The sequence below is a fragment of the Aquarana catesbeiana genome, linkage group LG07 (assembly GCF_042186555.1).
Source record: "Aquarana catesbeiana isolate 2022-GZ linkage group LG07, ASM4218655v1, whole genome shotgun sequence".
NCBI lineage: Eukaryota > Metazoa > Chordata > Amphibia > Anura > Ranidae > Aquarana > Aquarana catesbeiana.
In genome coordinates, this window is record NC_133330.1 from 297255648 (window position 1) to 297268700 (window position 13053).

General features: G+C 41.8%; 1 protein-coding gene across 3 annotated transcripts in view; it reads left to right on the forward strand.

Moving 5' to 3' along the window:
- Positions 1–13053, forward strand: part of AGBL4 (AGBL carboxypeptidase 4) — a 3151866-nt gene that overhangs the window by 1604094 nt on the left and 1534719 nt on the right. For all 3 annotated transcript variants that reach the window (XM_073593575.1, XM_073593577.1, XM_073593576.1), the window contains one exon: positions 6788–7004. In XM_073593575.1, coding sequence (XP_073449676.1) covers positions 6788–7004 — 217 coding nt within the window. The remainder of the gene's footprint in view (positions 1–6787; positions 7005–13053) is intronic.

A 13053-nucleotide genomic window follows, 5' to 3' on the forward strand; every position in this document is an offset into this window, starting at 1 on the left:
ATGGATCGACTTGTGTACAACCAGTCTGTCAGGTTTTTCCCAAACGATTATTGCGTTCTACTGGTAGGAAAGGTTCCCCACTGGCAGAACACAATAGAGCTGTGGTAGGGCTTCCTCCATCAACACTGACTGTTGTAATGGGGGAATCAAGCAATTTCTTTCCTTCCACCCATGGTGGAAGGAAAGAACATTGCATATTCTACAGCCTGCCTAAGACTGGCCATATACTGTTTGCTTTTTTGTTCAGCCTGTGGGCCTCCATCCATGCTATACAGAGCAAATGGACAAATCTCCCACTGTGCTTATTGTAGTCTGACAGCTGCCGCAGGTGGCTGTAAGATTTCTGAACAATGGCAGCATCTGATAGGATGTAGTAACTGGGTAAAAATTCTACATCTGGCTGCTTTGATTTTTCAGTCAAAGGATGTCGGGTGGGAGGGGGCCAACAGGACCACTCATAAAGCAAATTTCAGATGGTTCATCAGGAACCAAAGAATTCTGAGTGTGTATGTCCAGCTTTACTCAGCTACTGTATACTCTTTGTACATCTACATATATACATTTTTTTTAAAACATTTTATGCCAAGTGATTGATAAGAAAACTTTAATATTCGTGTTAAAACAGAAAGCCCAACATACTTTGAAATTGTCAATGATGTACCCTGTAATATGTATTGATTTGTAAAACTGAGGAAACAATATAATACAGCAGTTTATAAACTTGTAGGCTGTCCAAAATATGAAAGTACAAACATTTTTTTATGGTCAGAACTTTAAAAAAGTATATATTTCTTTTTCTTAGGTAGGTAAATATGAAAGATTCTATATTTAAGTAAGTCACTGAGTTTAAAGCCCAACTCTGGAAACCTTTTTTTTCTTTGCATAGAAATGTAGTAGGTGGAGAAGGAGCTTAGAGTATTCAGACATATCAGAATGCATAGAAGGCATAGAAGGCATCTGGCAGGATTATGTTAGGTACATTCAACAAAGTGGCTGTGAACTCAGTTATGTCAGACCAGCAAGATCTTATTTTAGGACATTCCCATACCATGTGTAGAAATGATCTGATTTTAGTAGAACATCTTTGACAGGAGATATGTTTGCCCATCTTAAACAACCTGGAAGGTGTGTAATAAACCCAATTTAGGTACTTAAAGGTGAAACTTCATCCAAAACAGGAAGTTCTTCTCTTCCTCCTCGTCCCCTGCCACATTTGGAACTTTTTTGAGGGGCATATACCTTGTTTTGACAGGCATCCGCTCCAACATCTGCTCAGATTGACTAGGCAATCCAAGCTGAAGTTCTCCTCCCCTCCTCCCTGCCCACAGAATTTTGGGACACGTCACAGGTCCCAGAAGGCCATGTGACCATTCATAAAGCACAGCGTGGCTCGCACATGTGCAGTGAGCAGCTGGCTGTAAAGCTGCAAAGAGTCACAGCCAGCTACCTACAAATAAGATGCTGGCTCCGGGTCCCAAAGACCGGTGAAGAAACTGGTTTAGGTGAGGACAGTGCTGGATCCCTGGACAAGTGAGTATCTGTTTTTTAAAAGTCAGCAGCTACAGTTTTTGTAGCTGCTGAATTTATATTTTTAAATAAATGATTGAAGATCTTTAATTGAATTAGTCTATCCATAGAGGAAATATATGGCACACCCTGATGTTTAGGCAGGGATGTTGTTAAATTTAGTTGCCAGGTAGTAGTTGCCTTGGCCAATTGTTAGGAGATCAGTTGATTTCACCCTAATTCTGGAATTGCTGCACTTTTCTCTTCTGTCGCTAGGTGGCCGGGTACCTGGTAATATTAGATAAGACAAGGGCGTTGCAAGGACAGATTAGGAATGAATGGGGTGTCTCAGCCAATGGGCAGGGGTTTTCTTGGATCCCTTGGTCTGCTGGGAGAGCCTTTTTATTTGGGTGGGGTCAGATGATCGGAGTTCTGTACCACCTGGACAGCTGTCTGGGTGAACGTGTGTTGTGCAGCTTGGCCAGAGCCTAAGGTCTATCCCGGGACATCTGGCTGCTAGGCTGTCTGAGGGCCTATCCAGAAGTAAGAGAGCAGTGTAGGGTTGGGACTGTGGCTTGCAGTCCAACCAGAAGGGACGGTTCTGCTGGCCGAAGAATCTGTTGTGGTTGGAGGCAGAGGGGAAACTGTCGCCACTAAGGGACCATCCACCTTGTTACCAGGGACCACTGCGAGTAGCTGAAGCAAGTACCAGAGCAGTATTCTCACCAGCCAGGGATGGTGAAGAATTGGGAAACTTCAGCAAGTGTCAAGCCAGGGACCCAGCCAGCGGAGGTGACGCTCGCAGAGCAGTATTGTGTGTTAAGCCAGGGACTGAGCAGGCCAGCAGGGTGATGCTTGAGGAGTATCTGTGAGTGCCAAGGTAGGGACCCAGTAGGGACGCGGTAGTGATGCTTGAGGAAGATACTGAGTGAGAAGATTGGAAAAGCTCAGGGGATCCAGTGGCAGTGGATCAGCATGTCTAGTGAAAGACAGGGAGCTCAGTTGAGTGAAGATCTACAAGAGGAGATTGTAGAGGAAGTAAATGAGTTTGTTTCAACTTGTGTTAGAAACTGTTACAAGACTGTTGCCATAGGAGATAGTGATCCTACTCATGCAGATGTGGTGTCTTGCTGGATGCCTCTCCCTGCATGGCTGTCTACCTATAGAGATCTCGGAGTCTGCCAATTAACATTGCAACTACTAAAGGGTGTCCTGACACTAACCCTCTTTCACACAGTTCTGTTTAAGAGAAAATAAATCTCTTTGCATTCAAGAAGTGTCTGGCGCCCATTATTCTACCTTGCATTGCACCCACCATGCCACGTAACCCACTCTGCACAGAAGGATGTCAGCTGTCCCTATCTCTGGAGGTCACCTTTAGGCCTGGAGAGGCCCGGGACTTGGCTACATATATGAAAAGATATGTGGGGCTGTCATATACTGTCATGTGTCCTCTGGTCGGTCTACAAAATCAATATCTGGGAAACCAAAAAATGATGATGTTGGCTATCTACCTGTCCTTGGTGCTATCCAACGTAGGAGTCTTCTCTTGTGATGCAGTACCTGATATTTATATACATGTCTACACCAACAGGGCTGCCGAAATGTCACAAGAGCTTGGTATCCAACACTGGGCAGATGAGCAATGCTGCAAATGGCCACTGCCCCCAGCTATACCTGACCTTTACAGCAAGGAGCACATGGAAGGACGACACATGTCAAACAAAACCAAAGAAAATTCCCAGCTCTGCTTATCAACCAGTCTGCAACCAACCAAATTAACCTGTCTAACAGTATGCGTTAAAAACAGGTGTTTAGTTTGCACACATTTGCAAATACATGCTCAAGCTGCAGAGCCTCTTCATGGCACCCCAATATTATCTGCAGTCCTAAATCTAAATTTTTGAGAGCCTCCACAGTGAAAGCACATGCATTTTAATGGATAGGCAGAGGGCAGGTAAGCCTGGAGGGAACCCATCCCTCCTTAAAGGCACAGGGGCGCACTGGAGACCCAGAATATAGTGCAATGGTGTCCAGTGAACCCCTCACCAGTATTTCAACAATACAAACAAATGGCCACTGCCCCCACCTATAACTGGCCTTTACAGCAAGGAGCATGTTGAAGGGCAACGCAAGATGAGCAATGCTGGCTGGCTCAGGACACACCCCAGCCTGTGACTGAACAATGAAGAATCACAGCACACTAATGTGAACATACCCATGCCATGCAATAGGGTCTTGATTGGCCCAGAGTGCTAATACTCAGCCCCAGTGTGAGTGCTGCTGTACAGAGCATTACAGGAGACTAATATTAATATACAGTAGTTTTGGGTACTTTCGCTAGTTCTGTAAACATACATTTATTGTTCTTTATGAAAACATCACTGGATCAAATTGTGTTTTTTTTATATCTGCCTGGAGTGTGGCTTTTAAGCAAGTAGCACAAATCTGTGCACAGCGGCTGCTCTCCACCTTTGTGTAGGAAGGACTGTTTCTGATAGCTCAGCTCTACATGGACAGATAAATTGAAAGTGTGGGACAGAATTAAAATGCTCACTGCCAATTTTCTAAACCAATATTTACATTCAGTAGACGTCGAGGTTACAACCTGCATATCCCCAGTCATGCTAGAGAGCCACCTGATCTGCTGACTCAGAGGAGTGCTTGCCTTGTTATTTAAACACATAAAAAAATTCAATAAAAAAATCTTCTTTATTCAGCAGCTCTATGCATTTCATTTTAGCCGTTCAGGGATCATGCTTGTAAAAAGCGTTGCCTCTTATAGGTCATTTAAAATGCTTTCACTGTGTTCACATGCCTAAGCCATTTTATGGGAAAAAACCCACTTTATTTAAGAGGTTTACTAATGTAAAATATGAAAGCGACAATAATTCAATGTAATGGTGTTATTTTTGTAACTTTTGTCACGTTAATGTTTTTCATGGTTAATGCATATTAATAAAAAGTTGTTTATGGAATGTTTCAAAGGCATTGCAGAAATTAAAATGTACTTGTAGTCCTGCCATTCAACTGCAAAATGACATAACAGCGATAAGAGGGGTGGACTTCAGTATAGCCAACAAAGGTCATGGTCTGGGGTAGCAAGTCTCCCAGGGGCAGCACCCCATTGTCAGGTCCCTCTTGTTAATATCTTGTACAGTTCGTTGGTGGAATAGTGTTTTAGTGACCCACTCTGGATCTGTACCCCTACAACTTACTCAATTTGGATATGTACTCGTAAAAAAAAAAATATACACTTTGTGCTAATGGCCCTTATGAATCACAATTAATTTTGTCTATATACACAATTCTACATGACGCTCTCCCCCTAACTGAGTCCACCCACACATTTATGAAAAAATGGTCCCATGTTTTACAGCAACCTATCTCTTTAGATGATTGGGGGAAAATATGGGAATCCACATCTAGAACCTCATGTTGTGCTGTGCAGAAAGAATCAGCATTTAAGATTCTTCTTTTCTGGTATAGGACTCCTGACATCTTGCACGCTTAAAAGCTAGAAGCCTCAAGTCTATGCCGGAGATGCCAGGTGTCCACAGACACCCACTTTCATATATTCTGGGAATGCCCCATTATTAGTTTGTTTTGGGACCAGATTGAGGATTTTCTGCAAAACATACTGAACACCCCCATACCTCTCAATCCTTTCTTTCTCCAATGTTTTTCCTTTTTGAAGATTTAACTTTTTTTTTGATGTTTTAATTTGGTTGTACAGTATGGTATGATGTAGTACATATGATTGTGTAACTGAAACAAAGATAGAAAGTTGATTTGTTAGTCTACACCATACATTTGAGAGTTCACATTCCTGTGTGCATGTGATACTCCCTATATGTTGAAATGCCCTACTTATCTCTTACTTTATTGTCTGTTTTATAAAAATGTTATAAATAAACAATTAAAATAAAATAAATAAACTCACCCACCCTAGATGTGTGCCCCTAGAACTGATCCACTCCAAATCTGTACACCTAGAAATGTCCCAATCTCTATCTGTCCAACTAAAAATTGTCCCATTCTGGAACTGTTTACCTAGACCTAACCCATTCTGGATGTGTACACCTAGAACTGACGCACTCTGTACTTCTATGTACACATATAAGTGGCCTACTCTGGATCTGAAAAATAAAAAACAGAAATCTCTCCTGTGCTCAGGTATCTAGTTCCTCAATGTGTGGTATGAATGAATGCCTCAGTGGTATTTGCCGTCTTGCAGCCCTCCTCAGAATAATGGGTATTCATGGACTACAGAAAAAAGAAAGAAAGGAGGGCGCACCGACCTAGTGCATTACCACTGGTAACATTTATTAAAAAAGATAAAACAGCAAATGAATATTCACAAACGAGCATGAATATCAGGCATAGACAATGGCTGCAGGTGAGCAGTAACAAACGTCAAAAAACCTGGACCGGACAGCTGCTTAGCCATTGCCTCATCTACCTGATGTCCGGTCCAGGTTTTTTGACGTTTGTTACTGCTCACCTGCAGCCATTGTCTATGCCTAATATTCATGCTCGTTTGTGAGTATTCATTTGCTGTTTTATCTTTTTTAATAAATGTTACCAGTGGTAATGCACTAGGTTGGTGCGCCCTCCTTTCTTTCTTCTTTCTACTCTGGATCTAAACACTTAGAAAATAACTGGTATCAAAATAGGGTAACAGGTTGCCTACTTCTCAGTTTGCCAACCTCTGATACTAATGTTGAGTAGACAACCTGCATTTTACAACCACCCTGCTCTCAGTTTTGGCATGTCTTATGTGGCTATGATGTTTGAGTTTGTTAGTTTATTACTAAGTTAGCCATCCCACTGGGGCAGTAAAAGTGGCAAAAAACAGTTGTCTTAGGGTTGCAGGAAATTTAGATTCAGTCATAAGTGTTGAATAAGGCACCCTAAAGTGCCTACAAGTAACCTCTCATCAGAAGCCTCTAAGCCTGGGGAACTCTAAAATGCAAATAATTTGGTTTAAAATGTGATCATTAGTGATCCTGTTAGACAGGAAGACAGTAGGGATAAAAATGTTGTCATTCTAGCTAAAGTCACTATTTGTTTGTCAGAGTGCCATGTTTACTCATAAAGGGTTTAAGGGCTTTCGGAGCACTCTACAGGATAACAGAGCATCTGCATTAACATTGTGATGTCAATTTTCAGTTGATGGTTATCTGATGCTGACTTTTTTGGCCAGATCCCTTTAGGGGCGTAGCACTTAGAAGGTGGGTAGAAAATAGAAAATTACAGTATGCATTTTTTTTCTTTGCAGGCAAAGGCTGCCCTCCAAAAACGTGTACTACTATCGTTGCCCAGATCATCGCAAAAACTATGTCATGTCTTTTGCGTTTTGTTTTGACCGGGAGGATGATGTGTACCAGTTTGCCTACTGTTACCCTTACACCTACACCCGCTTGCAGCATTACTTGGAGAACCTTGATAAGCAAAGGCTTGACTATGTCCATTGGGATCTGCTCGGCCTTAGCGTGGTGAGTAATCATCGCTATTTATGCACCCTTGAAAGGTACTGCTACAGAATGTACATGATTATCAATAACTATTAACTGGATTGGCAAACCAGTACAGGAGTTTGTTGGAAAACTGCTGAATATTGAGAGTATGTTTCTTCAAAGGATCTAATCTGTTATGCTTGAAAGTGTTAAAAATAACAGTAATATTACAGTGATAAAAAGAATCTACTGTTCCAGGCCACATGCTGTTGTGGGGCAACAAATTAAAGCTCCCCCTTCCTGAGATACAGTCTTCAATGCTGAAGTGCAATGTATGCATATAATACCTTTGCTTGTTCCATCCTCCCCATGGATAAACCCCCTGGATAAACATGTAATTACATTTCCATTTCTTTTTTTTAGTTTGCAGTCCCATGACCCATACTTCTCCTATTGGTCATGTGACTGCACTTAGGTCTGCACTTCTGTGGCCCAGATTCAGCCGACAGTGCGGTCTTTGATCACTCAGTTCATGGTGTAGAGGGGGGACAGCTGCAGAATTGGACCAATGCTGCAGCCATCTAGGTGAGAATGTGTCTTCTTATTTTTTTTCCCACTCCTCTTTTAAATTAAGAGGTTTACCTAATAATATACTGCAAGATAACCACTATACACATACAATAGCACAGACCTAGCTAACTGGCACTGTGCATGTGAGATAATAACAATAAGACAGAGACAATTCTGTCACCAGACTTCAGATGCATACATAAGCTGCAGCAGTTAAACCATTAGAATACAAGAGCACTTACCTAATAGTCTCTGCTTCTGGTCTGGATTAAATACAGCAGCTCCTGCATGAAAGGTCATGCAGTTCAATTCTATTTCTACTTCCTGGAAACTCCCCTTTATAAGATATCACAGTCTTCCAATCAGGGCTTCTGACCCAGCTAGTAAGGACAGGAATTACCTGTCTGTAACCAGCTACCAAACAATAGATATTTATAAATACATACACTAGAGGGAAGCAGCTCGCACACTACAATACTGTGAATTGTAATGTGATGGGCTACATATTAGACCCAACAGTACTTTTTAGGACTCCATTTATATGTGTTCATTTGGTGTTTAACTGCTGGCCCACCCTTTGGAATTGTTTATATTTTTTTTCACTTTTTATATTTTGTTTTTATTTTCGCAAGGTTAAACAAAAATTAAAAAAAAAACCCACATCCTTAGTCCCCCATCTCCATATTTGATAGTAAAGTTAGACAATCTCTTATATTCATAATGTATGACAGGCCTAAAGGCAGAGGCAAAAGTTCTGCATGGAGAGCTAGTAGGGGGCAAGTAGGTTCTGTAGAACAAAGTAGTGATCAGTCTGCACATTTGAGAGGCACTACATGTCTACCTTTTCTCTCTGGCAGTGGGAATACTTTACAACCAGAGCACACAAAGGTGACAGTTGAGTGGGGCACATTTTCCTTCTCCTAGATGCGGGATAGTCAGGTTTCACAACAGCTGCTGCACATCCCTCCATTGCCCTGCAAACTTGCAAAGAGAAGTTGACTGAGTCATTTCTTCACACCATCAGTAACTTGTTGTAGGAGGATCAAGAATTCATGTTATCACACTTTGAGGAGGAGAGGTCCAAGAGCATAAGGAAACAGCTGGCTGTGATGTACCTTCAGCTGCAGCTTACTGCCAAGTGGGCTTGAACAATGAGGAGGCTGACCATGGTAAGGTAGCAAACCATACCTTAGTGCCAAAGATTGTGGAGGAAACAGCTATTCTCTTCCACCAGATGGCACTGCCCCAGGAGCACAGGTTGCTTGTATCCCCAGAGCTGCTCCACATAGCTTAGCAGTCTGGTCTTTACTTCACACATTTGCTATCAATGGCATCATGGTGGTTTGAAGCCTTTGTCTGCAGCATATCAGTCATGCTAAAACAACCAGTCATTTGGGTACCACATGCACGAGGAGACATGAATTTGCAGAACAAAGCTTGGTAGGAGCAACACCTACTGTAACTGATACTGGTCAGCAGGAAAAGGTCTACACGTTTCCTTGTTCCTCACTTTCTACCTCTCCCACACTCTTGCTGCTGCCATTAATACCAGCTTCTGCCACCTCTGCTGACCTGGTGCCATTAATAGCTCCTACCACCACCACTATTACCACTTCCTGCCACCTCTCCCTGCCTGCCACCATCACCAGCTACTGCCACCTCTTGGACTGCCACATCAGATGGCATGCCACCTCTTTACCAGCTCCTGACACTTCTCCTGGCCTGTTGCTTCTACCATTATCAGCTCCTGCTATCTCTTCATGTCTGCCTCATTACCCATTCCTGCCACTTCTTTTGGCTTGCTACTGCCACCATTACCATACCCTGACGCTGCTACTGATTTACCACAATTACTATCTCCTGCTATCTCTGCTGGACTGCTACTTTTACCAGCTCCTGTGGCCTCTCTTGCAATATCCCTGTGCTCCAGCACTGTACAAGTTCGACACACAATGTTTCCATAATTGGACCTGAAATGCAAAATGTTTCAAATGTTGGCTGCATCGTAATCAATGCACAGTTTTTCCGAGCTGTGGCTTATTGCAGTGCTCCAACACTCCAACATTTGTAGCTAGTGTTTATCTGAAATAATACCTTCTAATTCATATTTAATGTTAAAAATTGCCTGGGCCCTTTGTCTTACCTTGTGTCCTCATTAAGCTGCTCACATACTTTCCAGCTAAAGTACGATATTTGTGGTTATTGTCTCTGAAATAAAACATAGTCATTTGTATTTGGGATAAAAACTGCTTTGTCTCTCTCTCACTCTTAAATTCTGGTCTAATCAAGCTGCTTATACTGTATTCTGTCTATCAAATGTGCAATATGTGTTGCTATTGTCTCTGAAATAATACACTCTAATTTATACTTCAGGATAAAAACTGCCTTGTCTCTGGAATGTGTGGTTGTTGTTTTGAAGTGTTTTTGTGCGCTCTATTTTGACATTACATTACACTTTTAAGGCAATACAATGTGGTACAATGAAAAAAGAAGTTCATAAGCTCTACTATGAAACTGTTTTGATGTTGTCATATGATATGAAGTTGGGGGCTTTAGCTGTATATTTTTTAAAGTACACTTTGCTAAAACTTTTAGATCTGTTGTGCTTGCAACTTCCACTGTTTAGGCTTATTTCTGATGGATAAGTGATGGCCAAAAATACCTAACAAAAGTCTTTTTTCAATTGGTAATGAATCAGATTTGTGGTGCTGTTGCTGGAATAATGTAAAAGCAAAACAAGTCTATATGCAAAATATGTGATGTCAGAAAATGTTGTTGCTGATGCTGTCTGAGAATTGTACTGTTCCATAACACCACATACAGCTTAACCACTTGCTTACTGGGCACTTAAACCCTCTTCCTGCCCAGACCAATTTTCAGCTTTTAGAGCTGTCACTCTTTGAACGACAATTGCGCGGTCATACAACACTGTACCAAAATGAAATTTTTATCATTTTTTCCCACAAACAGAGCTTTGTGTTTTTTATTTTTTGTTATCAGCGTGAGGAGGGGAGAAAACAAACGATTACCGATCTTCTGTTTACATCACGTGATCAGCTGTCATTGGCTGACAGCTGATCATGTGGTAAGGGGCCGATCTCATTGACTCGGGGATCACAGGGCGCGCCGCGCACTCCCTGCAGGGGTGCGCGGGGAGCGTGCAGAGGGGAGGACGTCTATTAACGGCCTCCCGGCAATGTAGGTCCACTCTGTAACCATCATTCGGCTATAGCACGGATGGGAAGAGGTTAAAGTGGTATTAAACCGAAAGCCAAAAATATATATTGCAGCTTAGCAATCATTAGATGTGGTGGCTGCATTAGTTATGATTTGTAGGCTTTTTTCTCTGTGTTTTCACCTGGTTATCTGGCCAGTAACACACTCCTGTATTACCAGACCTACACTCTGGATATAGGAACACAGAGACACGTATGGACAGCAGCATTATCAGTCTGAGGTAGTGGAGTTTTTGATGTACTAGCAGATTTAGATTGAAGCCAAACTCCAGATAACACTTTATAAGCGGTTACAGCAAACAGTTGTTTTTCCTTTTGGGGTAAAGATTTTACAAAAGCAAAGTGGCAGCTAGTGCTCCATTTTTTGGGGGGGGCACACAAACCACCCACATACTCACGCGATCGGGTTCTGGCTTGTGTGTTGGCGGCAACGCAGAGCAGAGAGATCGCTCTGATGAGGACAGCCATCTCCTGGATCTCCCCGTACATCCTCCCCGGTACCAGCCAATACGATCGCTTCTCCTCCGGCTCTCTTTATGTGCCCCCAAAACCCCCATTGAAATCCATGCGTCCGGCGCCCTGAATGTAGATTAGGGTCATCACAATTAAGAACTGGTAACCTGAAATATAATAAATGCTAGCTTTTGGGTTTGATACTGCTTGAAAGACATCTCTCAAGCATATCATTGAAATGATTGTCTTCTCATGATTGTTCTTCCCATGTCTCCCTCAAAAATCCATAAAATGAATGACCCTCTACTGCTGTACATTACTTTTTTTAAACATTTTTTTTGACCATCCCTTGCCTATTAATCATGCAAATGGCCAGAATTGGTTTTAAAAATGTGCAATTTTCAGGCTTTATGATTGGTTGGCAGTTGCCTGACATATAAAACCCAGATAAGTTCACTCGTCCTTAGTATCAGGATTGAGTTTAAAGCGGTTGTATACCCATTCTTATAACTTTATATTGAATTATCAATTGCAGTGTTTAAAATAATTTGCCTTCAATAATTTTGTCTTTACCTGCTTGCCTTGCGAGTTTTCGCTATATTCATTTGTGATTACGTTGCCTGTGCATGCGTCGTACCTTCTATCTTTCCGGCAAGCCGAAACCCTGCAGGAAAAATGCGGTGTCTATGTCAGGGCTGCATCATTTCCTGTTGTCGACGTCAGCCCGGACATCCCACGATGCTTCCTCCTAATTCTTCGCTGATTCGCTATGCTTTGATTCGGCAGTAACTGCAAACAAAGAAGAGGCTTGGATAATGCGATTACTGCGCATGCACGGGATTACGGAGACGGAAATATACTGCGGGCGTAAGTAACTATTTAGATGCAAAAGACCACAGTTGAGATGCCGCCAGCTATTATGAAGAAGCAGCGTTTCGGATATAAAGATTATTTACAGTAAGAACTGTTTTATGCTTACTCATAGTGCCCATTTTAATCTAAATTAATAGTTATTTTATAATATTGTTAAAATCATTTTTCTTTAGGAGGGTTTACTACCGTTTTAAAAATGAGGGTACAGCTAGAGTTAGTTGAGTAGTGAATGATCAGTCATAACTGGGACGAAGTGAGTAGCTGTCAGTGCCACTACAACATACTGTAGAAGCTTTGTGTGTTCCTAACGGAGGTGGACTCCAAGAAGCACCAATAAAACACAGGCATGTGAAGCAATATTGTTGAGGAATGAGAGAGCAGACTTTTTATTATTGATACATAAAATGCCGTAACTGACAAAGACTGATCCAATTCCTAATCATTGTATTCAGTTAATCAAAAATTTGATTTACATTGATTGCCATGAGTTACTATACTTTGCGCAGCCTCATTTCTCTTTGTATTGCCCCACTGAATATGTTTGAGTCTGGGTTCACATATACATTATCTCACAAAAGTGAGTACACACCTCACATTTTTGTGAATATTTTATTCTATCTTTTCATGTGACAACACTGAAGAAATGACACTTTGCTACAATGTAAAGTAGTGAGTGTACAGCTTGTATAACAGTGTAAATTAGCTGTCCTCTCAAAATAACTCAACACTCAGCCATTAATGTCAAAACTGCTGGCAACAAAAGTGAGTACACCTCTAAGTGAAAATGTCCAAATTGGGCCCAAAGTGTCAATATTTTGTGTGGCACCATTATTTTCCAGCACTGCCTTAACCCTCTTGGGCATGGAGTTCACCAGAGCTTCACAGGTTGCCACTGGAGTCCTCTTCCACTCCTCCATGACGACATCACGGAGCTGGTGGATGTTAAAGACACCTTC